Source organism: Lissotriton helveticus, chromosome 3_2, assembly GCF_964261635.1.
Source record: "Lissotriton helveticus chromosome 3_2, aLisHel1.1, whole genome shotgun sequence".
Taxonomy (NCBI): Eukaryota; Metazoa; Chordata; class Amphibia; order Caudata; family Salamandridae; genus Lissotriton; species Lissotriton helveticus.
In genome coordinates this window covers 454,120,713-454,147,576 of record NC_136062.1, presented here as the reverse complement: position 1 = coordinate 454,147,576, position 26,864 = coordinate 454,120,713, and the positions used below count along the sequence as shown (strand labels likewise).

The 26,864-nt window shown below is 50.2% G+C and overlaps 1 protein-coding gene across 2 annotated transcripts in view; it reads right to left on the bottom strand.

Moving 5' to 3' along the window:
- TSPAN18 (tetraspanin 18) overlaps nucleotides 1–26,864 on the bottom strand; it is a 338,313-nt gene that overhangs the window by 5,067 nt on the left and 306,382 nt on the right. For both annotated transcript variants that reach the window (XM_078684359.1, XM_078684360.1), the window contains 6 exons: nucleotides 12,079–12,179; nucleotides 10,920–11,114; nucleotides 10,221–10,295; nucleotides 8,744–8,842; nucleotides 6,316–6,495; nucleotides 3,443–3,526 (listed from right to left, as the gene is read on the bottom strand). In XM_078684359.1, coding sequence (XP_078540485.1) covers nucleotides 3,443–3,526; nucleotides 6,316–6,495; nucleotides 8,744–8,842; nucleotides 10,221–10,295; nucleotides 10,920–11,114; nucleotides 12,079–12,141 — 696 coding nt within the window. In that variant the 5' untranslated portion in view covers nucleotides 12,142–12,179. The remainder of the gene's footprint in view (nucleotides 1–3,442; nucleotides 3,527–6,315; nucleotides 6,496–8,743; nucleotides 8,843–10,220; nucleotides 10,296–10,919; nucleotides 11,115–12,078; nucleotides 12,180–26,864) is intronic.

The window sequence follows — 26,864 nt, the reverse complement described above, 5'->3', positions numbered from 1 at the left end:
TCACGATTAAAGAGGTAAAATTTTGCTCATACATTCTCAATATCCGCATTTGATCGTATGGGAAAAAGACTGGCAGCAGGAAATTTAAATGTAATTCGAATATGGAGGAAAGTATGGTTTCCTTTTTGCCATCAATGTTCTATTTAACTATGTCTGGAAATTAAATATGTTTATGTCAAGGTGTTATCGGAGAAACAGTTACTTCAGAAGCACATTCAGAGGTTAGTGGCATTCCACTTCTTTATTTATGGAAATGAATTATTGAATTTACTCGAGACACGCTGATAATGAACTTGTAGTCTTCTATTCTGCACTAAAGAAAATATTTTTCTTAGAATAAAAATGCTTCCAGTTGCTCTCTGATATGAAAATAAAGGAGTCCCAAAAATAAAACATGTTGGATCGTACAGAATGAAAGAGATACACTTTTTATTAAATAAAGTACACGAAGAAACATTTTCTGTTGAGTCGTTGAAAATACAGCATAATAGGCTACACAATGTACTTTTCTTTGCCAAAGAATTTGTTCCAGGCCATATATTTCAGCCAAGCCTGTCGCGCAAGATAGGCCTCCATTACCGTATAATTCAAATGGGCAAAAACATATACATTAGGCGGGGAATGCTTCAGTCATCACGCGTGTTACTATAAATGACCACTAGGTGGCAGCACTGTATAAGGAAAGAGTTTAACTGATCCACTGGCTATAATCTAAAATTATAAAGATCGTTTAAGAAGCCTAAATGTTTATCATATAAAAAGGACACTGGTTAGTCGTTATAAAGTCGACCATCAACTGCAGTTTACAGTTTGTACGGTGTTTTTAGTAACCACAAACCAAGAGCTTGTTTGTCTGAGTTCCACTAATAATCTTTCTTTACAATGTCCATCCCAGTCGACCTAGGTTAACACAGGGAGTGATTTTCATATTTAAGAAAGGTCTTTTGATCTGTTACTAATATCTTGGATATGTTCCTTTGCATGTTTGTTTCAATTTACAAAGCAAATGGCGCCCAGTATTTGTGTCAGATCACAGACATTTAGGATGCTGTGATCCTATTTGCTCAGGTGGTTACCTGTGATGCTACACTGGCCACCATCCCAGCTTTTGGGTGTGTTTTAGCAGTGGATTCGCTGATGAATAGTGGGATGTATCAGGGCTTAAAATGGGGCAGGTCCCTCCAGGTCTCAGAGCAGGCAGTAATTAACAACTGACTTTGAAACGAGGCCCTATATTGATGCTCTTAACAATGATACCTCACAAATGCTAGCCTGTCGGCCTCTACATTGTCTTTTACTAGATGTATCTTTGTGATGTTTGCTTGTCTCTGGATGGCTCATCTCGAGATCTCTTGTGTTAATCTCAAAAGGGCAAAAGATTTAGGGGGATATTATCAACAACTAGCGATATTTATCGCTAAATAAGCTTAGCGACATTTTTTCTATCGCCGTGCATCGCCGGATATTATCGCAGACATAACGTGCTATTAGCAACTTTTATCTCAAATGCGATAAAATATCCGGCAATAGCGGCTTAATGCGTGAATATCGCTGGAAATCCAGCGATATTGAGGCATTAACGCCAATAGGGTCTTAACGTGAATATCCACCTCCCATTAAATATACAGGTTAAGAAGTGGTCTAAGCAGGCGTTAGTTTTCAGCAATGTTTGCGCTTAGCGCAAATATTTTTATCGCTACGCCTGCGTTGATAATAGATGATAGCGATGTTAGCGACTGCTTTCAGTCGCTAACAGGTTGGGTAAGGCCACTCTGCATGTCATTAGCGATAAATATCGCTGACATGCAAAGCGGGCCCCAAACCACTCGCTATCGCCTACAAACTGTCGCTAACTGCTGTTAGCGACAGCTTGCTAATAGGGCGATGAAATTATAGCTGATTCTCGGCCGAAAACGGCCGCAAAAGCGGCGATAATTTCATATTGCCCACATTGCTAATATGCCCCTTAGTTCCTCCTTATTTGTTGAGATAGAACATCGTCGTTGGGTTATCCGTTTGAATCTGTATTGTATTTCCCACAGAAGCCTCTGATAGGCTTTTAAGGTTAGGAACACTGTTTCTATCTTCTGGTTTCCAGATCCTCTGATCTCGAGGTCCCTCATATATGCGCCCCATCCCATGTGCGAGGCATCTGTAGCGATGGTCACTGTTGGAGTTGGCAATATGAAGGGTCTTCCTGTTGCTATATTGGTCTTGCTCCGCCATGCCATTTCCTCCTGCACTCTTTGCATGACAACCACTGGATCTTCCCAATTCCCCATGACTTGTGACCACTGGCTCTGGAACCATTCCTGAATTGCTCTCTTGCGTCAACCAGCATATGGTATTAGAGGTATGCAGGAAGCCATCAGGGTATCTCTACCCTCTCCCCTATATCTTTTAAGCCTTAGTTTACATAGGAAAGGCGTTTTTTCTTTTTTAAATATCATTTGAGCTTTTTGACAATTCTGCACAAAACCTTCCACAAAAAAACGTCATCTACTATGGTACCTTCATGAAACGTTTTGAACTGATTTGTCAAGTGGGGGCTAAGAAAAATAGGGAGGTCCTACAAGTGATATTTCCCATTTTAATTCCCCTTGAAAAGCTTACTCTCCAAGACAGAAAAGACGCCTAAACTGATTCATACCATATTTGGCAAACAGTTAGAACTTAAATCAAATAACTTTGTTCATGTGATTTGGTATGAATCCTGTCAGCCCTTGTAAAAAGTAAGCATTTAGAGAGAGGCTCAGGTTGGGCATTTAGGGGTTACCCTCAAAAAAAGTTTATAATATCTCGATGATTGGTCCCACTGTACCGGACTTCAAAAAAAGGTACTCAAACCTACTTTGGTAGAAAAAAAAACCTGATTGGCTGGATGCAACCTTGAATAAATTGATGAATCCAATATTACAGGACTTGGGAACTCGGGCCCAGAGTCAAGAAAAAAAAACAAAAGGGCATATAAGTAAGTAGAGTGAGCACACCCTGAACCCCAAGCCCATGAGAAGTGCCCTTAGGGAATTCCCCAGTGGGTTGAATTTAATACCATGCAGTTTTGGCCACCGGTACCTTGGTAGTACTGTGGCATTTGAAAGCTCCATGCAGCGGATGCAGTCGACCCGCACTGCGTACCTTAGTGAAGCAATCACAGACATGATGGTCTTCTGACCTCAGCAGGCCTAGACACTTAAATTCATAGTAGTTACTGCTTCATGAGATGGCCTTCCACAGACTCTATTCAGGCAGACTCGTGTGAAGGCAACTGTCAGACAGACAGGTGCTGGGACATGGGGGCAGTGACAGAATTGGGAAGAACTAGTGAGACAGACCCCTCCTTCGCCCTTGGAGAGAGAATCATGCAACAGTACACCATGCTTTAGAACATAACAACAGACAAACCCAGACACAGCGAGGCGTGCCGTGCAATGTGCCATACCTCAATCGCCAGCACTCCAATGGCCAGAGCTCCGGCGAGGTAGACGTACGTCTCCAAGGAGTTCAGGATCACTGTGTAGCAGCCCTGGAGGGAAAGAAGCACACTGTCAGGCTTGCTGTGTCCAGCAGGTGGCCATTCAGCTATCCAACCCGGAAGTACAAGACCAGGAACACCAGGAATTCATGACAGAAAAAAGATCTACTCTGAAATAGCACTCAGTTTGTACACTTTATCAGTCAGAGAATGCATGCCCAAGAGATGGGTAGGGTTTTACATTTAAATATTATTGGATGGATCTGGCACTACAGATAACACTGAAACACTTAGGGCCTAATTACGAGTTTTGGCGGTGCAGGAACGGCCTGGACGCCACCGCCACACACCTGCACTGGCAAAACTCACTGACTGTGTAATTCCCGGTCTACATGTTTCAAATCTTGCAGACCGGGAGTTACACATACATTACTCAGTGCACCTCCCCCCAAAACATCCTCTTTTAACAATACCAGCCACAGGATTAAAATTTAGGTTCCAAGTAGCCAACATTTTTTACTTTTTTTCACTATCTGTCTGACTCTTCCACTCCTACTTCAGAAATATAGCCCATACCTTCCACAAAGTGCTCCCACGTCTCCGTCGGTCGTAGCACTCCCGACCCAGAGTGGGGCGGCAAGAACCCAATATTGAAGCATGCCACCACGGGGCCTATTGATGGGTGAGGGTTATTTTAAGGAAATTTATAATTTCCCTTAGGAATCACCAACAAACCTGGAAGGATATTTTCAGTGCTTTTTCTAGTGGACTTCCTTTGGTTGTTTGTATGATACAGGAGGCTAGGTCCACTACGTGCCACTCTCTCCCCCTTTTGATTAACCTGATTGACTAGAGAACACCACACATCCAGTCTTGTGCCCAGGGCGTGTAGCCGCTTGGAGCTGTGAGGGCCAGCTCTTCAGTAGTGAAAGACCTCAAACTGTAACAGACCCAGAGCAGCAAAACTAGTGTCACAAATAAGGGATTTATTATTTTGCTTTTTTTTGCTGCATACTGTTTACCCAGGCACTACTCTGTAGGAGGACTGTACAAAAAAAAGCTATTTGTTTTAATGATGGTGTCTTTCACAAGAGGTGAATGTCACATTTCGATGCCTTGTTTTGGTAAAACTTAAAAGAGCTGCTCTCAACTGCCTGTGAGGAACCGCGAAATCCTCAATAATATTACACATTCCCATGCACTTTAAAATAATGTCAACCACGGATCATTGTTTTAACCCCTTGCATGCTGCCGCGATTCTGCGCCGGTGCGGCACATTCCGATCGCGGGTGTGGTCGTGGCGGCCCCCAGCCGTCATCAGCACACGAGCACTGTAGTGCAGGACGGCTGGGGGCTGTCATCAGCATGCAAGGGGTTAAAGCGTGTAGCAGGCTCGCCCAACTCTGCTCTGTTCGTTCAGCAGCTGAATGACTAAGCAGAAATAACAACAGAGAGGTGAACTTCTCTCACCAACCACTAGATGGCAGGACATCACCGATAAATGGATTTTAAGCACTTTCAAGCAGCGCAAAGATCTCTGCGCCTATGAAAGATCAGCAACAATGTGTAGTTAGTTCCCATAATACAGATAGACAGGATGAGGTGTTTGGAGCAAAGAAAAATTCCATCAGCAGAGGGTGGATTGCAGAAAAGTACATTTAGGGGCAGATTTAGGAGCCCCTTACGCCCCTTTTACGTCGCCGTTGGGTAACTTTTGAGACGCAGCGGCGGCGCAAAAGATGCGCCATGGTGCGGGGTACTTACAACGTGACGCATCTGGGAGATGCATCACGTTGTAGAGCCCTGCGCCAGAAGGAGGCGTTCCTGCGCAGGGGGGGGGGGGGCGTTCCGGCGCAAGAGCGCCTCCTAAAAGTAGCTGAGTGAAATCTACGAGATTCAGTCACTTTGGGCCCATGCTGCATCAAAACCCTGCGCCTGCTTGCAGCAGGCGTACGGATTGGTGCAGCATTGTAAGAATAGGGCCCCCCAGAGCATTGCTGGAGCCGTGTCGCGGTTGCGATGCAACTCCAGCAATGCGCCGCTTTTACCGCACAGTTGCGTCATGCATTTGTGCCGTTTTGCCCCATGGTGCGTGACATTGTAAATGCGACGCATCCATTGTGGCGGAGGCAAGGTGCACAATAACTAGCGCATCCCTGCTGCTATGCAGGGATGATAACTAGCGCATCCCTGCTGATATGCAGGGATGATAACTGGCGCATCCCTGCTGATATGCAGGGATGATAACTGGCGCAACCCTGCTGATATTCAGGGATGATAACTAGCGCATCCTTGATGATATGCAGGGATGATAATTGGCGCATCCCTGCTGATATTCAGGGATGATAACTAGCGCATCCTTGATGATATGCAGGGATGATAACTGGCGCATCCCTGCTGATGTGCAGGGATGATAACTGGCGCATCCCTGCTGATGTGCAGGGATGATAACTGGCGCATCCCTGCTGATATGCAGGGATGATAACTGGCGCAACCCTGCTGATATTCAGGGATGATAACTAGCGCATCCTTGATGATATGCAGGGATGATAATTGGCGCATCCCTGCTGATATGCAGGGATGATAACTGGTGCATCTCTGCTGATATGCAGGGATGATAACTGGTGCATTTCTGCTGATATGCAGGGATGCACCAGTTATTGTAAATCTGCCCCTTAGTATTCAAATGTCATCGTAAGAAAATCACCACCAGGGACAGGTAGTAAACTGCCCTCTGCTTTTCTCTAGTCCCACATCAGTGATAGTGTGCGCAGGGCAACATTAGGCGCAACTACCAATGCAAGTAATTAACCCCTGGCCACCGCCCCCAGGTGACTTACCTCTGTATTCTGGTAGTTCTCGCTCCCCATCAGACAGTCCTCCTTGCTAAGGAACTCCGCGTTCCGCGACGGGGACGTCCGGCGGCAGCAGTCCTCCGGCACAATGTCACTTGGATAGAGAGTGTTAAAGTACAGAGCGTCCTCGAAGTCCTGCGGCCCGTTCACTCCGCAGCACTCGAACTAGGAAGGAGAAAAACAGGAGAGATGCTACTTAAGAAGCTTCACTACGCCTGTTAATTCACAATTCTACACATCTTAATATAGCGCATTAAAACCCTGAGCAGTCATTCAACCAATCAATCAGCATTTGTAGAGCGTGGAGCTATCAGGGCCCTGGGGTGTGCGGACTCCAACGAAAAGACAGGTCTGGAGGAAACCGCAGGAAGAGTGAAGAAATAAGCAGAAATGGGCAAAACAGAGGGCAGAAAAACGAGCGAGCAGAAAAGTTAAATAGTGGTCAGAAGAGGTGAAACAGATGGGAGAGAAAGGAGCAGGAAAGGTAAAACAGAAGGTAGAAAAGGCCAGAGGGCAGAAAAACTAGCAGAAATGGCAAAACAGATGGTAGAAAAGGCAAAACAGAGGGCAGAAAAACTAGCAGAAAAGGAAAAACAGAGCAGCAAAGGGCAAAACAGAGGGCAGAAAAGGAAAAACAGAGGGTAGAAAAACAAGCGGAAAAGGCAAAACATAGCAAGAAACAAGCAGGGGAGGCACAGTGGGCAGCAAATAGACAGGCTGCAGAGGGTACCGGACTGTGGGGAGGCTGGACAGAAGAACTAGCACAGGAGAGAGTTGCCACGAAGACATACTCCCAGACGCAAAGCAGCGAGCTTTACGTCGTGGTGCAGTGATACAAAGTACATTTGCAAATCAGACGATTTACATAGTAAGCGCCATTAACAGTACAGTAATACAGCTGGGAGACTTCTACAATGGGAGACACTTTGGTTCAGATTGGTTCATGGTGCAGGTCTTTCTAAAGGAGTGTGCATGGCTCGAGAACAGACAGCGCAGAGACGAGTGCCTTGCAAAGACTGTTACGTGCTATTTAAAATACCCTACACAACTGTACATGGTTCATCAACACAGCTGGTCCATACATGCCTCTTTTGAAATGTGCAGGCAGTTTATGACCAGCCCCACTGCTTTTTTCCAAGTTCCAATACTTTATATAAACTGCAAAAGAGCGGTTTATCATAATTTAGTTGAACAACGCCAGATTGATCCAGTAGGTGGCGCTTGTACACAAAGCATGAACCTCTTTAAATGATCCCGCCCAGAATTATACCTGGTGATGCAAAACTTATTTTCACAAGCTATCTGGAGAGGTGGTTCTTAATAGTTTGACTTCCCTACACACCCACTCACCGTGAACAAGCTGGACTTCAATATCTAGAGAAAGGTGCCAGTGGAGTACAAAATCTAGAGACGGGTGCCGCACATCCGCACTCACTCACAGTGATCATAGTGGAGTTCAATATCTAGAGAAAGGTGCTAGTGGAGTTCAAAATCTAGAGAAGGGTGCTGCACATTCGCACTCACTCACCGTGATCATAGTGGAGTTCAATATCTAGAGAAAGGTGCTAGTGGAGTTCAAAATCTAGAGAAGGGTGCTGCACATTCGCACTCACTCACTGTGATCATAGTGGAGTTCAATATCTAGAGAAAGGTGCTAGTGGAGTTCAAAATCTAGAGAAGGGTGCTGCACATCCGCACTCACTCACCGTGATCATAGTGGAGTTCAATATCTAGAGAAAGGTGCTGGTGGAGTTCAAAATCTAGAGAAGGGTGCTGCACATCCGCACTCACTCACCGTGAATGTGGTGGAGTTCAATATCTAGAGAAGGGTGCTGCACATTCGCACTCACTCACCGTGATCAGGCTAGACTTCAATATCTAGAGAAAGGTGCTAGTGGAGTTCAAAATCTAGAGACGGGTGTTGCACATCCGCCTTCACTCACCGTGATCATGGTGGAGTTCTATATCTAGAGAAGGGTGCTGCACATTCGCACTCACTCACTGTGATCATAGTGGAGTTCACTATCTAGAGAAGGGTGCTGCACATTCGCACTCACTCACTGTGATCATAGTGGAGTTCACTATCTAGAGAAGGGTGCTGCACATCCACACTCACTCACCGTGATTGTGGCGGAGTTCAATGTGTAGAGAAGGGTGCTGCCCATTCGCACTCACTCACCATGATCATGGTGCAGTACAATATCTAGAGAAGGGTACTGCACATTCACACTCACTCAACGTGATCGTGGTGGAGTTCAATATCTAGAGAAGGGTGCTGCACATTCGCATTCACTCAACGTGATCGTGGTGGAGTACAATATCTAGAGAAGGGTGCTGCACATCCGCACTCACTCACCGTGATTGTGATGGAGTTCAATATCTAGAGTAGTGCTGCGAGTGCACACTCACTCACCGTGGTCATGACAGAGTTCCACGTGGAGGAGAAGATCTGGCTGCTGTTGCTCCCCTGGTAGTGCTTCTTCACTTCTTTGATGAAGAAATCCCTGGACAGCTGGAAACATGAGAAATTAGACTACTGAGTGATGGCGCCACAGGTACATGGACTCACACAAGGTGTTAGGGTACCAGGACCTCCTGCTATCGATGGATGCCCCCCTACCCCAGGCACTGGTATTTAACCCATGGCCTGAGTGGTAGTACAGGCGGTGCCAGTGACAAAATGTAAACAGGCATCAGTCTGTAACTCCCAAGGTTTTCAACAAGCACTGGTAAAACCAATAGGTCTAATTTTTGACAATGTTAATTTACCCCTAAGTATTTTCTTTGTCAGATTTTCAATGCAAACTTTGGAAAAGCAAATACCGGCATCCAGCCATCTGCTACTGTTTCTTTTGCGTACAAGATGTTGGTCATATTGTGTAAAGAGGACACACAGTGGCCAACTTGGAGTGTTGCATGTATTTTTTCATACTTCCATGATGGCCATCAAATTGTGTTTCGTATCAGACCAATTCCCGTGCTCCCCCTCTTGCGCTCCACCCCGTACCCGCCCCACTACCTTATGTAATTGAGGGATGGATCCACAGAGTAGCTTCAGACACCCACCGGCCAATCAAAACCGCCAGCCTGTTAGACTGACAGCTCCACAGAGGGGATGTGCAGTACCCACAGCCCCTAAAATATTCTCAACATCAACCAAACAGATCTCTCCATCATGTCCCATTCGGCCTGCTTTAGAGCACTGACCCAGAGTCACAGCAGTGCCGGCCATCACATACAAAAGGTAGTGGGGCGAGAGGAGGGGGTGGCACACAACGGAGAGCACGGGGTAGATTTAAAAAAAATGTCCCAGATCATGCTGGGTGCTTCTTCTTCCGTGTCCCAGCAGGCACTGGGGCTGCAATAGACTCCCTGTCCAATCCTTCCGCTGCAGAGAAGCATAGGGTTTGGCCTGAGCAACCTAGAAAGATGCCCTGCTCAGACCGGGGATTCTGTGGGGCTTCTCACATGTATGTTTTGGTCGCCCGGAGATGGCAGGCCAAACACACATGTGCACTTAAAGGATGCACATAGCACTCCTCCTACCCCCGCCCATGCCCCGCCTCCTCCCCTCCCCACACACGCTGGCTGAGCCAGCTGCTTAAAATAAAACAATAGTCATATATTGTTTTAATTTTTAGCTGCTGGCTCTGCCAGTGGGGCGACGCTGCTCTGCCTTTGCGGAGAAGCAGCCCCAAAGTCACAGGCCACATCAGATGTTCATGGTTGTGAGGTCAATATATCAAAAATCACAGAGTTGTTAATTAACAGAGGCTGTACAACTCAGAGTGCCTCTAAAAGGCTTTCTGTGGTTTTAAGGCAAGTTAACCAAGGTTTTCAGAGGAAGAAAGAACATCGCCAACACAACAGAAGAGAAGAAATGAACTTACGTTGTCTCTGAAGACAAAAGCCAGGATGGCGGCGGAGAGCTCGGCCAGGAAAATCAGAAGAATGAACAAGAAGAACTGAAAAAGAGAAGGTGGGAGAGGAGTGACGTGTTAGAAATGGTGACGTAATTCCTCAATGAGCGGCATAGCAAGGGTGTTATGGGTCCTAATGCAAATATGGAAAATAGGCCCCCTGTTCCCAAGAGGCTTATTTAAAAAATCTTCTGTTATTGGGGTGAAGAGCCCCTCAGAGCTCTGGACCACTCTCCCACTGCACGTGATGCACCATTTATAGCTATGACGCTGTCAAAGGGCGATAAACGTGGGAGCGGAGAGTGATGCTCTGTGTGTTTCTGTTGGTACCCTCCATGAGTCCCCCACTGTGGTTCACCTATGGTCTTTCCCATCGATGTCACCAATCAGTGTGCAGCTTTGAGTGACACCAGTTATGGAAGTTTAAAAATGTGTCTTTCAGGTCTGGGTTTGAACCTCCAGGAGGGATTAACAGTTGACGAGAGGGGTGATCGAGGGGGGTGGAAGGGGGGGGGTAATCGATGTTGGAAATTTAACAATAGAGAACAAATGGCATAGGATCGGCTACAGGGTGCTGAAGTGATGCTAAACTGTGGAGCAGTTAGGAAATACATGACACACAATGCTTGGGCCATCATCAGCCAGCATTAATGAGGAGGGGATACTTACAAACAGCAGCAGGCACTTGTTCTCCCGGATGGCTCCGCAGCAACCCAGGAACCCTAGGAGAAACAGCAGTGCCCCTGTGCCCACCACGATGTAGGCTCCCATGACCAGGAGGGGGTTCACAGCAACAATCTCCCGAAAACCTGTGGGATCCAAAATCACCCAGATTCCGACCCCCAACAGGCTGGCACCGCAGAGCTGGAACAGGAGAGGAAAAAAGCAGTGTTCAGATGTAGCACTGCAGCACTGAACGCTCAAGCAGACTGCGCACTGGGCGCAGGATCACACTAATTTATTTGTACATATAAACATAAAAGTTATCCGTAAACACATCACTTTCATCAGGATCATACAGTGAGGTCCAAACTGGGAGTCGCAAGACCTTTAATAGCAGAACCTGGTACTTTCTGGTGGTAGGTAAATGGAAGTTCATGGGAACATGACTTTTGGGTTAAAAGGACTTCTGGAGTTGGAGCAGGGCAATGAAATGGCATGAGTTAGGTCCTATATGCAGGGAAGTTATAACCAGCTAGATGCAGTGTACAGGCATTTGCAAATATCAAAGAATTTGTGGCAGTGACAAAACATTAACTCAGTTTTAATGAATATGAACAACAGACCTTTGTCCCAAACCCTCTAAGCAGAGGTTTAAATCACCCAATGCATCTTTCTATAAAGGCCTATGTCCATGTTTTGTTTTTTGAAAATAGCACTCTGCACAGGTTTCCAATCCCAAGCTTTGATTTCAAGGTCTTATTTGCCAGGGCAGGAACTTATGGAGGATCTGTGTAGGAACATTCAGGTGGCTTAAGGCAGCTATGGGCGATTACTCTGCTTTGTCTACAGAGGGCAGTCAGAAGCGGGGTAAAGCTAGCTCCTACATAGAGTCTTCATGTGCCTACTCGAGTAGGAGGTAAGGGACTCGATGGGCCTGGCGGTGTTAGATGTGGAGTAGGTCGGTGACTCTATGGGCAGGCATCTTACCCAGCACCTGAAATTAAATATACATTCTGGTGTTGGCAGATTTAACCTGCCAATGCTTGTCATCAGGACCTACAAGGGACCCCAGAGGCGATTGTATCTTACACTCTAACCCAGACATACATGTATCTGCATGGAGACATGCCAGACTGACAGACGAGAGGTGGACAGAAATACTTACAAATATGAAGAAATTGAAGATGAACATCAGGTACTTGATGCAGCTCAGGCAGTCGCCCTCCATGGTGCACGGACTCACACGGGGGCCTCGTCCAGACGCGCCTGCAAGGAAGAGGTTTAGAGTAAGACGCAGGCACCGCCAGAGATCACATTCAGCCTCAATGGATGGACTGGGCAGCCATCATGGTTACCAAGGAAGGGCCCAAGTGTAGCCTCCTGGAGCAGTCTCCCCACAGAACACCACAGAGTTAAAAGGAAAGTATTAGAGCTCCACTAATCCAGACCCTTCTTAGAAGACCTGGAAAACACATCCATTCTCACGGGTACGCCAACAAATATTTTACGGCGGAAACAGAGTATGTCTTGTTCATGATTAGGTCTCCGTTTAACGAGTGTAAAGTAAAAAATATATATATATATATTGGTTGTGTATAACAGTCTTAGCAAATCACATGTATGATTAAAGGTCATGCATATTGTGGCAATGTACACACCGCCCACAACGCGCGTGGCGTTTCAGAGAGGTAAACAGAGATGTGCATTTTAAAATGAAATGTAAACCTAATTTTAGGGGGTCAACAAATAAATAAATAAATAAGCAGCTAAATAAACAATGCAACACAATATATAAATATTGAAATAAAACAATTTAGTAAGCACAGAGTTTAGGTTTCTTATAATTAATTGCTAGCTGGCCAGACTGGAAGGACATGATTCTATAGCAGTTTTTTACCTAGTCAGGAAGCGAGGCGCTATAAATAATTCAGCTCGACCTGGACTGGTATTTCCATAGTTTCTGACCAAAATAGCTTTCCTTTATTTACAAAAATACCACCGTTTCTGTTGTAAAAGAAAAACTGCTTGTTTGGATACAAAAGCAATGAAGTGACATTTTGGTGAAACTGTAGGGTTTGCAGATAGGTATCAACATGCAACAGTATTCGGGGTCCAAAGGATCTCCGGGGGTTCAGTAGCAAAGGGGCAGATGTTATGTCGTGAGAGAAGCAGAGGGCCAGTGGGCCCCGCCCCCAACATCAGCAAAGACACCTGGCGCTGTCACTATCTGCCGCCAGCGTGCTCTGATCAATACCTTCCAATCCCATAATACAGCGATACTAGGGCATCACAAGCTGGGACCAGCAGCCTATGGGGATCCCCCATCCACGAAGGACAGTTGTATGGGGTTTCACAAAACATGTAATGCACACCCCATACCTACACGTGTGCCACGTCACTTCCATAGAATCATTCCTACACCCAATCACAGGAGTCTCATTCATACTCACAAACAGTCAGGGCTCGGGGTAAACAGAACACAAACGCACCAAATCATCTGTCCTGAGCTTTACTTTTCTAAGTAACGTCAGAACAGAAAGAAGCATTGGCAAAGCCAATAGGTCTCGTCTATTCAAGAGCTATTAGATGTGCCAGTATGTTTTACCAGAGTGGCTGCTGTTTGGCACGGGTAAAAGCTCGTAGGGTAAAGAAGAGTGGAGTTGAGTGTTGTAGAGTGGAGTGTTATGGACGGGTGTGGATTGGCTTACAGCAGACTTGAGAGGAGTGACGTGGAGTGTCAAGGAATAGCATACAGAGTTATGGAGGGAGTAGAGTGTCGTAGAGTTGAGTGGCGTAGAGTGGAGCACAGTGTCAGAGTGAAGTGGCATAGAGTGCTGTGGAGTGGTGTAGAGGGAAGTAGCATATGGGGGTGTTGTGTAGACTGGAGTAAAGTGTTGACGAATGGCATACAGCAGAGTAGAGTCTCAGAGTGGAGTGGAGGAGTGTTTCATAGAACAGAGTGAAGTAAAGTGGCATAGAGGGATTTAAGCAGAGCGTCGCATAATGGAATAGTGTCATAGAATGTCGTGGAGTAGAGTGCTGTAGAGTGGAGGGGCATAGAGTGGAGTAGAGTGCTGTAGAGTGGAGGGGCATATAGTGGAGTAGAGTGCTGTAGAGTGGAGGGGCATATAGTGGAGTGGAGTGCTGTAGAGTGGAGGGGCATATAGTGGAGTAGAGTGCTGTAGAGTGGAGGGGCATAGAGTGGAGTAGAGTGCTGTAGAGTGGAGGGGCATAGAGTGGAGTAGAGTGCTGTAGAGTGGAGGGGCATAGAGTGGAGTAGAGTGCTGTAGAGTGGAGGGGCATATAGTGGAGTAGAGTGCTGTAGAGTGGAGGGGCATAGAGTGGAGTAGAGTGCTGTAGAGTGGAGGGGCATAGAGTGGAGTAGAGTGCAGTAGAGTGGAGGGGCATAGAGTGGAGTAGAGTGCTGTAGAGTGGAGGGGCATAGAGTGGAGTAGAGTGCTGTAGAGTGGAGGGGCATAGAGTGGAGTAGAGTGCTGTAGAGTGGAGGGGCATAGAGTGGAGTAGAGTGCTGTAGAGTGGAGGGGCATAGAGTGGAGTAGAGTGCTGTAGAGTGGAGGGGCATATAGTGGAGTAGAGTGCTGTAGAGTGGAGGGGCATATAGTGGAGTGGAGTGCTGTAGAGTGGAGGGGCATATAGTGGAGTAGAGTGCTGTAGAGTGGAGGGGCATATAGTGGAGTAGAGTGCTGTAGAGTGGAGGGGCATAGAGTGGAGTAGAGTGCTGTAGAGTGGAGGGGCATAGAGTGGAGTAGAGTGCTGTAGAGTGGAGGGGCATAGAGTGGAGTAGAGTGCTGTAGAGTGGAGGGGCATAGAGTGGAGTAGAGTGCTGTAGAGTGGAGGGTGGAGTAGAGTGCTGTAGAGTGGAGGGGCATATAGTGGAGTAGAGTGCTGTAGAGTGGAGGGGCATAGAGGGGAGTAGAGTGTCACTGGAAGAGAGTTTAATGGAGTGGAGCATTATAGAGTGGAGTATCAGAGTGGAGTGTAGTAGAGTGGCCCAGCATGAAGTGCTGTAAAGTACAGTGGTGCAGAGCAGACGTAGAGTGCAACGATTTTGTGCTAAGTGGTGTAGAGTGCATTTGGGTAGTGTGCAATGACAGAGTAGCATAGTGTGGAGTTGCATCAAATAGAGCAGTGCCTTGTAGATTACAGATGCCATGGCGTAGAGTGGCACAAAGTGAAGTAGAGTGGTGTAGAGTCAAGTGGTATACAGTTGACTGGTGCAGGTTAGAGTGCATTGATGTAGGGTATGTGGTGGCATAGAGTGCAGTTCTGGAGTGAAGTGGCATAGAGTGCATTAGAGTGACAGAGCTGAGTGGTGTGGAGTAGAGTTAAGTGGCATACATTACAGTGGCATAGAGTGCGGTCATGCAGAGTAGACTGTCAGAGTGCAGGGTCAGAGAGTTTAGTGTCGTAGAGTTCAGTAGCTCTGTGGCGTAGAGTTCAGTAGCTCTGTGGCGTAGAGTTCAGTAGCTCTGTGGCGTAGAGTTCAGTAGCTCTGTGGCGTAGAGTTCAGTAGCTCTGTGGCGTAGAGTTCAGTAGCTCTGTGGCGTAGAGTTCAGTAGCTCTGTGGCGTAGAGTTCAGTAGCTCTGTGGCGTAGAGTTCAGTGGCTCTGTGGCGTAGAGTTCAGTGGCTCTGTGGCGTAGAGTTCAGTGGCTCTGTGGCGTAGAGTTCAGTGGCTCTGTGGCGTAGAGTTCAGTGGCTCTGTGGCGTAGAGTTCAGTGGCTCTGTGGCGTAGAGTTCAGTGGCTCTGTGGCGTAGAGTTCAGTGGCTCTGTGGAGTAGAGTTCAGTAGCTCTGTGGCGTAGAGTTCAGTGGCTCTGTGGCGTAGAGTTCAGTGGCTCTGTGGCGTAGAGTTCAGTAGCTCTGTGGCGTAGAGTTCAGTGGCTCTGTGGCGTAGAGTTCAGTGGCTCTGTGGCGTAGAGTTCAGTGGCTCTGTGGCGTAGAGTTCAGTAGCTCTGTGGCGTAGAGTTCAGTAGCTCTGTGGCGTAGAGTTCAGTAGCTCTGTGGCGTAGAGTTCAGTAGCTCTGTGGCGTAGAGTTCAGTAGCTCTGTGGCGTAGAGTTCAGTAGCTCTGTGGCGTAGAGTTCAGTAGCTCTGTGGCGTAGAGTTCAGTAGCTCTGTGGCGTAGAGTTCAGTAGCTCTGTGGCGTAGAGTTCAGTAGCTCTGTGGCGTAGAGTTCAGTAGTTCTGTGGCGTAGAGTTCAGTAGCTCTGTGGCGTAGAGTTCAGTGGCTCTGTGGCGTAGAGTTCAGTAGCTCTGTGGCGTAGAGTTCAGTGGCTCTGTGGCGTAGAGTTCAGTGGCTCTGTGGCGTAGAGTTCAGTGGCTCTGTGGCGTAGAGTTCAGTAGCTCTGTGGCGTAGAGTTCAGTAGCTCTGTGGCGTAGAGTTCAGTAGCTCTGTGGCGTAGAGTTCAGTAGCTCTGTGGCGTAGAGTTCAGTGGCTCTGTGGCGTAGAGTTCAGTGGCTCTGTGGCGTAGAGTTCAGTAGCTCTGTGTCGTAGAGTTCAGTGGCTCTGTGGCATAGAGTTCAGTAGCTCTGTGGCGTAGAGTTCAGTAGCTCTGTGGCGTAGAGTTCAGTAGCTCTGTGGCGTAGAGTTCAGTAGCTCTGTGGCGTAGAGTTCAGTAGCTCTGTGGCGTAGAGTTCAGTAGCTCTGTGGTGTAGAGTTCAGTGGCGTAGAGTTCAGTGGAATAGAGTGGTGCAGAGTAGAGTCTTGAAGAGACCACTGACGTATAGTAAAGTGGTGCACAGTAGAATTGAGTGGCATAAAGTGTGATGACGTAGAGTGCAATGGTGTAGAGTGGCATAGCATGCAGGGACGTAGAGTGCAGTGTCATAGAATATAAGTTAATAGAGTACAGTGTTGTAAAGTGCAGTGGTGCAAAGAAGTTGGCATAGGTACAGTGGCATAGGCTGCATTGGTTTTGAGTAAAGTGGTATAGAGTTAATTGGCGCAGAGTGCAGTGGTTTAGAGTAGAGTGGTGTAGTGTAGAGCACAGTGGCGCAGAGTGGAGAGGCGCAGAGTGCAGTGGTGGAGAGTATATTGTTTCAGAGCAGAGCAGTGCAGGGTACAGTGCAGTGGCGTAGAGTGGCGTTGAGAGAGGCGCATCGTTGATTGCAGTGGCGTAGAGTGGAGAGGTGCAGAATGGAGTAAAGTGCCACAAATTACAGCGGAATGGAATGGTGTAGCATAGAGTAGATTGTTTCAGAATGAAGGAGTGGTACAGGGTGGAGTGGAGTTGTATGGAGTAGTGTGCAGTGTTGCAGAGTGGATTAGTGTGGAGTGATGTAGAGTGCAGTGGTGCATGGTAGAGTGGGGTAGAGTGTACTGACATACAATGAAGTGGTGCATAGTAGAGAGGCGTACAATAAAGTGCACTATCAGAGTGCAGTGGTGTACAGTAGATTAGAGTGGTGTAGAGTTAATTGGCGAAGAGTGCAGAAGAGTGGTGTAGAGTGATGCAGAGTGCTGTGGCATAGAGTACAGTGGCGTTGAATACATTGCTCTGGAGTCCAAAGGAGTACAGAGCTTCAGAGTAAAGTGAGAGAGTGCAAAGGTGTAGAGTGCAGTGGTACAGAGTAGAGTGCAAATAGAGTGCAGTGCTGCAGAGTAGATTTGCCTACAGTGCAGTGGCATACAGTGTATTGGGTTTGAGTAAAGTGGTATAGAGTGCAGTGGCATGGGGTGGCACAGAGTGCAATAGAGTGGTGCACACTGCAGTGGCAGAGTAGATTGTTTCAGAGTCAAGTCAAGTGGTGTAGATTGCAGTGGTACAGAGTAGAGTGTCAGAGTGCAGTAGTGTAGATTAGAGTGACTTAGAGTGGATTGTTGTAGAGTACTGTTGCATAGAGCTCAGTGGAGTAGAGCTCAGTGGCGTAGAGCTCAGTGGAGTAGAGCTCAGTGGCGTAGAGCTCAGTGGCGTAGAGCTCAGTGGCGTAGAGCTCAGTGGCGTAGAGCTCAGTGGCGTAGAGTTCAGTGGAGTAGAGTTCAGTGGAGTAGAGTTCAGTGGAGTAGAGTTCAGTGGAGTAGAGTTCAGTGGAGTAGAGCTCAGTGGAGTAGAGCTCAGTGGAGTAGAGTTCAGTGGCGTAGAGCTCAGTGGCGTAGAGCTCAGTGGCGTAGAGCTCAGTGGCGTAGAGCTCAGTGGCGTAGAGCTCAGTGGCGTAGAGCTCAGTGGCGTAGAGCTCAGTGGCGTAGAGCTCAGTGGAGTAGAGTTCAGTGGAGTAGAGCTCAGTGGAGTAGAGCTCAGTGGAGTAGAGCTCAGTGGCGTAGAGCTCAGTGGCGTAGAGCTCAGTGGAGTAGAGCTCAGTGGAGTAGAGCTCAGCGGCGTAGAGCTCAGCGGCGTAGAGCTCAGCGGCGTAGAGCTCAGCGGCGTAGAGCTCAGCGGCGTAGAGCTCAGCGGCGTAGAGCTCAGCGGCGTAGAGCTCAGTGGCGTAGAGCTCAGTGGAGTAGAGTTCAGTGGAGTAGAGTTCAGTGGAGTAGAGCTCAGTGGAGTAGAGCTCAGTGGAGTAGAGCTCAGTGGAGTAGAGCTCAGTGGAGTAGAGCTCAGTGGCGTATAGCTCAGTGGCGTAGAGCTCAGTGGAGTAGAGTTCAGTGGAGTAGAGTTCAGTGGAGTAGAGTTCAGAGACGTAGAGTTCAGTGACGTAGAGCTCAGTGGAGTAGAGTTCAGTGGAGTAGAGTTCAGAGACGTAGAGTTCAGTGACGTAGAGCTCAGTGGCGTAGAGTTCAGTGGAGTAGAGTTCAGTGGAGTAGAGTTCAGTGGAGTAGAGTTCAGAGACGTAGAGTTCAGTGACGTAGAGTTCAGTGGCTTAGAGTACACTGGCGTAAAGCTTGGTGGCATAGTGCTCAGTGGCGTAGTGCTCAGTGGAGTAGAGCTCAGTGGAGTAGAGCTCAGCGGAGTAGAGCTCAGCGGAGTAGAGCTCAGCGGAGTAGAGCTCAGCGGAGTAGAGCTCAGCGGCGTAGAGCTCAGCGGCGTAGAGCTCAGTGGCGTAGAGCTCAGTGGCGTAGAGCTCAGTGGCGTAGAGCTCAGTGGAGTAGAGCTCAGTGGCGTAGAGCTCAGTGGCGTAGAGCTCACTGGCGTAGAGCTCAGTGGCGTAGAGCTCAGTGGCGTAGAGTTCAGTGGCGTAGAGCTCAGTGGAGTAGAGCTCAGTGGAGTAGAGCTCAGTGGAGTAGAGCTCAGTGGAGTAGAGTTCAGTGGCGTAGAGCTCAGTGGCGTAGAGCTCAGTGGCGTAGAGCTCAGTGGCGTAGAGCTCAGTGGCGTAGAGCTCAGTGGGGTAGAGCTCAGTGGGGTAGAGTTCAGTGGAGTAGAGTTCAGAGACGTAGAGTTCAGTGACGTAGAGTTCAGTGGCTTAGAGTACACTGGCGTAAAGCTCAGTGGCGTAGCGCTCAGTGGCATAGCGCTCAGTGGCGTAGAGCTCAGTGGCGTAGAGCTCAGTGGCGTAGAGCTCAGTGGCGTAGAGCCCAGTGGCGTAGAGCTCAGTGGCGTAGAGCTCAGTGGAGTAGAGCTCAGTGGCGTAGAGCTCAGTGGCGTAGAGCTCAGTGGCGTAGAGCTCAGTAGAGCTCAGTGGAGTAGAGCTCAGTGGAGAAGAGCTCAGTGGCGTAGAGCTCAGTGGCGTAGAGATCAGCGCAGTAGAGCTCAGCGGAGTAGAGCTCAGCGGAGTAGAGCTCAGCGGAGTAGAGCTCAGCGGAGTAGAGCTCAGCGGAGTAGAGCTCAGCGGAGTAGAGCTCAGTGGAGTAGAGCTCAGTGGAGTAGAGCTCAGTGGCGTAGAGCTCAGTGGAGTAGAGCTCAGTGGCGTAGAGCTCAGAGGCGTAGAGCTCAGTGGCGTAGAGCTCAGTGGCGTAGAGCTCAGTGGCGTAGAGCTCAGTGGCGTAGAGCTCAGTGGCGTAGAGCTCAGTGGAGTAGAGCTCAGTGGAGTAGAGCTCAGTGGAGTAGAGTTCAGAGACGTAGAGTTCAGTGGCTTAGAGTACACTGGCGTAGAGCTCAGTGGCGTAGCGCTCAGTGGCGTAGAGCTCAGTGGCGTAGAGCTCAGCGGAGTAGAGCTCAGCGGAGTAGAGCACAGCGGAGTAGAGCACAGCGGAGTAGAGCACAGCGGAGTAGAGCTCAGTGGAGTAGAGCTCAGCGGAGTAGAGCTCAGCGGAGTAGAGCTCAGCGGAGTAGAGCTCAGCGGAGTAGAGCTCCGTGGAGTAGAGCTCAGTGGCGTAGAGCTCAGTGGCGTAGAGCTCAGTGGCGTAGAGCTCAGTGGCGTAGAGCTCAGTGGAGTAGAGCACAGTGGAGTAGAGTTCAGTGGAGTAGAGCTCAGTGGAGTAGAGCTCAGTGGCGTAGAGCTCAGTGGCGTAGAGCTCAGTGGAGTAGAGCTCAGTGGCGTAGAGCTCAGTGGCGTAGAGCTCAGTGGCGTAGAGCTCAGTGGCGTAGAGTTCAGTGGCGTAGAGTTCAGTGGCGTAGAGTTCAGTGGTGTAGAGCTCAGTGGAGTAGAGCTCAGTGGAGTAGAGCTCAGTGGCGTAGAGCTCAGTAGCGTAGAGCTCAGTGGCGTAGAGCTCAGTAGCGTAGAGCTCAGTGGCGTAGAGCTCAGTGGAGTAGAGCTCAGTGGAGTAGAGCTCAGTGGAGTAGAGCTCAGTGGAGTAGAGCTCAGTGGCGTAGAGCTCAGTGGAGTAGAGCTCAGTGGCGTAGAGTTCAGTGGAGTAGAGTTCAGTGGAGTAGAGCTCAGAGACGTAGAGTTCAGTGACGTAGAGCTCAGTGGAGTAGAGTTCAGTAGAGTAGAGTTCAGTGGAGTAGAGTTCAGAGACGTAGAGTTCAGTCACGTAGAGCTCAGTGGAGTAGAGTTCAGTGGAGTAGAGTTCAGTGGAGTAGAGTTCAGAGACGTAGAGTTCAGTGACGTAGAGCTCAGTGGCGTAGAGTTCAGTGGAGTAGAGTTCAGTGGAGTAGAGTTCAGTGGAGTAGAGTTCAGAGACGTAGAGTTCAGAGACGTAGAGTTCAGTGACGTAGAGTTCAGTGGCTTAGAGTACACTGGCGTAAAGCTCGGTGGCGTAGTGCTCAGTGGCGTAGTGCTCAGTGGAGTAGAGCTCAGTGGAGTAGAGATCAGCGGAGTAGAGCTCAGCGGAGAAGAGCTCAGTGGAGTAGAGTTCAGTGGCGTAGAGCTCAGTGGCGTAGAGCTCAGTGGAGTAGAGCTCAGTGGAGTAGAGCTCAGTGGAGTAGAGCTCAGTGGCGTAGAGCTCAGTGGCGTAGAGCTCAGTGGCGTAGAGCTCAGAGGCGTAGAGCTCAGAGGCGTAGAGCTCAGTGGCGTAGAGCTCAGTGGCGTAGAGCGCAGTGGCGTAGAGCGCAGTGGCGTAGAGCGCAGTGGCGTAGAGCGCAGTGGCGTAGAGTTCAGTGGCGTAGAGCTCAGTGGAGTAGAGTTCAGTGGAGTAGAGCTCAGTGAAGTAGAGTTCAGTGGAGTAGAGCTCAGTGGAGTAGAGCTCAGTGGCGTAGAGCTCAGTGGCGTAGAGTTCAGTGGCGTAGAGCTCAGTGGCGTAGAGCTCAGTGGCGTAGAGCTCAGTGGAGTAGAGTTCAGTGGAGTAGAGTTCAGAGACGTAGAGTTCAGTGACGTAGAGTTCAGTGGCTTAGAGTACACTGGCGTAGAGCTCAGTGGAGTAGAGCTCAGTGGAGTAGAGCTCAGTGGAGTAGAGCTCAGTGGAGTAGAGCTCAGTGGAGTAGAGATCAGCGGAGTAGAGCTCAGCGTAGTAGAGCTCAGTGGGGTAGAGTTCAGTGGGGTAGAGCTCAGTGGCGTAGAGCTCAGTGGCGTAGAGCTCAGTGGCGTAGAGCTCAGTGGCGTAGAGCTCAGTGGCGTAGAGCTCAGTGGCGTAGAGTTCAGTGGAGTAGAGTTCAGAGACGTAGAGTTCAGTGACGTAGAGTTCAGTGGCTTAGAGTACACTGGCGTAAAGCTCAGTGGCGTAGAGCTCAGTGGCGTAGCGCTCAGTGGCATAGCGCTCAGTGGCGTTGAGCTCAGTGGAGTAGAGCTCAGCGGAGTAGAGCTCAGCGGAGTAGAGCTCAGCGGAGTAGAGCTCAGTGGAGTAGAGCACAGCGGCGTAGAGCTCAGTGGAGTAGAGCTCAGCGGAGTAGAGCTCAGCGGATTAGAGCTCAGCGGAGTAGAGCTCAGCGGAGTAGAGCTCAGCGGCGTAGAGCTCAGTGGCGTAGAGCTCAGTGGCGTAGAGCTCAGTGGCGTAGCGCTCAGTGGCATAGCGCTCAGTGGCGTTGAGCTCAGTGGAGTAGAGCTCAGTGGAGTAGAGCTCAGTGGCGTAGAGCTCAGTGGCGTAGAGCTCAGTGGCGTAGAGCTCAGTGGCGTAAAGCTCAGTGGCGTAGCGCTCAGTGGCATAGCGCTCAGTGGCGTTGAGCTCAGTGGAGTAGAGCTCAGTGGAGTAGAGCTCAGCGGAGTAGAGCTCAGCGGAGTAGAGCTCAGTGGAGTAGAGCACAGCGGCGTAGAGCTCAGTGGAGTAGAGCTCAGCGGAGTAGAGCTCAGCGGATTAGAGCTCAGCGGAGTAGAGCTCAGCGGAGTAGAGCTCAGCGGCGTAGAGCTCAGTGGCGTAGAGCTCAGTGGCGTAGAGCTCAGTGGCGTAGAGTTCAGTGGCGTAGAGTTCAGTAACGCAAAGTAGAATATAGTGGTGTACAGTGTTGTGGAATAGAGTGATTTGTTGCAGAGTATATTGGTGTCCAGTGCATCGGTTATGAGTAAAGTGGTGTAGAGTTCATTTGGCATAGAATGCAGTGTTGCAGAGTAAGGTGGCAGAGTGGTGTGGTGCATAGTGGTGTAGAATGCAGGGGCGAAGACTGCTGTGGTGTATAGTAGAGCAGTGTGAGGTAGAGTGCATTGTCAGAGTAGAGTGGAGTGGGGAGGTGCTGAGTACAGTGGGGTGCAGTGGAGTATGCACTCTGTGGTAGCGTACCGCCATTACAAACAACACCTTCGATTGAAACGACTCTTACATTTGCACTCACATACCGTTTTACTGATAAAAGTATACAGCACACAATCTGTTATGTGTGGAAATGTCTGCACCCATTGTATTTATTTGATGGTCAGCACAGTCCGTTTGCAGACAATTACATTTTGCTGTGTGCTAGGAAAAGGAATAACATCTGTACAGCCTTCCCCCAGCAGCCCCCACGAGCCAGCATGATCGTCACATTATTCATCTCACATTGAAGTCAGAAATGTAAAAATAAACACCAGACTCCCTGGAAGACACAGCCTCACGTGATCTCTGTCTTGGAATGTACCGCAAATGAGACAAGATAAGAACAAGATTTAAAGGCCTGTTTACAGAAGGCGAGTTCGTGGAAGTATACAGTAAACAAGGTTTGTGTAGGGGGAGGAATGAGTTCGAGCTGGACTGCCTAAAGCACATAAAGCCGTCCAATAGAAAGCCCAAAAACATGAGTTACTATTAGGGGTGGGCGGAATTTGCGTAATCACGTTATGCAAATCTCCGCGAAACTGTAAAAAATATCCGCGAACACACAGAAATTCCACGAACACGCGTAATTGCTTGTTCGCGATGCTTTTTTCCTGTTAGCAATTGCTGTTTGCGTGCTCGTGGGGAAATATCTCGCGAACACGCATTTAGAAAACGCGAATAAGCAAAAAATTTCACAAAGTCGCGAAACGCAGAATTTTGGGCAATTTTGCCTTCTCCGCAGTACTCTAAATAACCCAAATTATGCAAATTCCGCAAACGGAGCAAGATGTGCTGCCCAGGCCTAGTTACAAACCACAAAGCCAATGGTAAGCTACAGGCAGAGAGTATGCCTGTCAACTTTCTGAATTTCCCCGAGACAGCTGTGCGGCCTCGTTGTTTGTGACCTAATGACAGAGGCTGCTCTCATTTTCTTCATGGGAAAGCCCCTGCTATTTACACAAAGCGATGGTGGGAAAACCACTCATACAGAATTACATTCCAGATTTCCAAATACAGATTGTTTTTTCTAGTTGCATATGAATGAACTTATTTTGTATTATTGTTTAAATTGTCAAACCAGAAATTAAATGCATTCCACTAAACAGGACGCATTAACCTCTTAAAATCTATTTATTTGTGCTGTTCTGTTTAACACCAAATTCTACCATAAAGGCAGTGAACCCCTTGATTACAGACAGATTTCTTTTCTACAGAACCCGGTCAAAATCCTGGAATGCAATGTCAGCAAGACACTAGCACAAAGTCTAAACAAGCATTAGAAATGCAATCGGGCTCGGATTTATTTGAGTTTGAGCTAATGGCATTGTAAATGCCAATGTATTGTTGCTATGTGTTATGGAGTGTATTCATGTGGTGTGTACTGTACTGCTAGTGATCTCCTTGTGAATGTGCGAATATTGCACCACTTGCCTGTGATGTCCTTCTTATGCACCGCCACTCTGCACCACCACTCTGCACCGCCACTCTGCACCGCCACTCTGCACCGCCACTCTGCACCGCCACTCTGCACCGCCACTCTGCACCGCCACTCTGCACCGCCACTCTGCACCGCCACTCTGCACCGCCACTCTGCACCGCCACTCTGCACTCTGCACTGCCACTCTGCACCACCGCACCGCCACTCTGCACCGCCACTCTGCACCGCCACTCTGCACCGCCGCTCTTCCACTCTGCACTGCCACTCTGCACCGCCACTCTGCACCGCCACCCTGCACCGCCACTCTGCACCGCCACTCTGCACCGCCACTCTGCACCGCCACTCTGCACCGCCACTCTGCACCGCCACTCTGTAACCGCCACTCTGTAACCGCCACTCTGTAACCGCCACTCTGCACCGCCACTCTGCACCGCCACTCTGCACTGCCACTCTGCACTGCCACTCTGCACCGCCACTCTGCACCGCCACTCTGCACCGCCACTCTGCACCGCCACTCTGCACCGCCACTCTGCACCGCCACTCTGCACCGCCACTCTGCACTCTGCACCGCCACTCTGCACTCTGCACCGCCACTCTGCACCGCCACTTTGCACTCTGCACCGCCACTCTGCACTCTGCACCGCCACTCTGCACCGCCACTCTGCACTCTGCACCGCCACTCTGCACCGCCACTCTGCACCGCCACTCTGCACCGCCGCTCTTCCACTCTGCACTGCCACTCTGCACCGCCACTCTGCACCGCCACCCTGCACCGCCACTCTGCACCGCCACTCTGCACCGCCACTCTGCACCGCCACTCTGCACCGCCACTCTGCACCGCCACTCTGCACCGCCACTCTGCACCGCCACTCTGTAACCGCCACTCTGTAACCGCCACTCTGCACCGCCACTCTGCACCGCCACTCTGCACCGCCACTCTGCACCGCCACTCTGCACCGCCACTCTGCACCGCCACTCTGCACCGCCACTCTGCACCGCCACTCTGCACTCTGCACCGCCACTCTGCACTCTGCACCGCCACTCTGCACCGCCACTCTGCACTCTGCACCGCCACTCTGCACTCTGCACCGCCACTCTGCACCGCCACTCTGCACCGCCACTCTGCACCGCCACTCTGCACCGCCACTCTGCGCCGCCACTCTGCACCGCCACTCTGCGCCGCCACTCTGCACCGCCACTCTGCACCGCCACTCTGCACCGCCACTCTGCACCGCCACTCTGCACCGCCACTCTGCACCGCCACTCTGCACTGCCACTCTGCACTCTGCACCGCCACTCTGCACCGCCACTCTGCACCGCCACTCTGCACTCTGAACTGCCACTCTGCACCGCCACTCTGCACTCTGCACCGCCACTCTGCACCGCCACTCTGCACCGCCACTCTGCACCGCCACTCTGCACCGCCACTCTGCACTCTGCACCGCCACTCTGCACTCTGCGCTGCCACTCTGCACCGCCACTCTGCACCGCCACTCTGCACTCTGCGCTGCCACTCTGCACCGCCACTCTGCACTCTGCGCTGCCACTCTGCACTCTGCGCTGCCACTCTGCACCGCCACTCTGCACTCTGCACTCTGCACTCTGCACCGCCACTCTGCACCGCCACTCTGCACCGCCACTCTGCACCGCCACTCTGCACTCTGCACTCTGCACCGCCACTCTGCACCGCCACTCTGCACCGCCACTCTGCACCGCCACTCTGCACCTCTGCACCGCCACTCTGCACCTCTGCACCGCCACTCTGCACCTCTGCACCGCCACTCTGCACCTCTGCACCGCCACTCTGCACCTCTGCACCGCCACTCTGCACCGCCACTCTGCACCTCTGCACCGCCACTCTGCACCGCCACTCTGCACCTCTGCACCGCCACTCTGCACCGCCACTCTGCACCGCCACTCTGCACTCTGCACCGCCACTCTGCACCGCCACTCTGCACCACTGCACCGCCACTCTGCACCGCCACTCTGCACCGCCACTCTGCACCGCCACTCTGCACCGCCACTCTGCACTCTGCACCGCCACTCTGCACCACCACTCTGCACTCTGCACCGCCACTCTGCACCGCCACTCTGCACCGCCACTCTGCACCGCCACTCTGCACCACCGCACCACCACTCTGCACCGCCACTCTGCACCGCCACTCTGCACCGCCACTCTGCACCGCCACTCTGCACCGCCACTCTGCACCGCCACTCTGCCACTCTGCACTGCCACTCTGCACCACCGCACCGCCACTCTGCACCGCCACTCTGCACCGCCACTCTGCACCGCCACTCTGCACTCTGCACCGCCACTCTGCACTCTGCACCGCCACTCTGCACCGCCACTCTGCACCGCCACTCTGCACCGCCACTCTGCACCGCCACTCTGCACCGCCACTCTGCACCGCCACTCTGCACCACCGCACCGCCACTCTGCACCGCCACTCTGCACCACCACTCTGCACTCTGCACCACCACTCTGCACCGCCACTCTGCACCGCCACTCTGCACCACTGCACTGCCACTCTGCACCGCCACTCTGCACCACTGCACTGCCACTCTGCACCTGCACTGCCA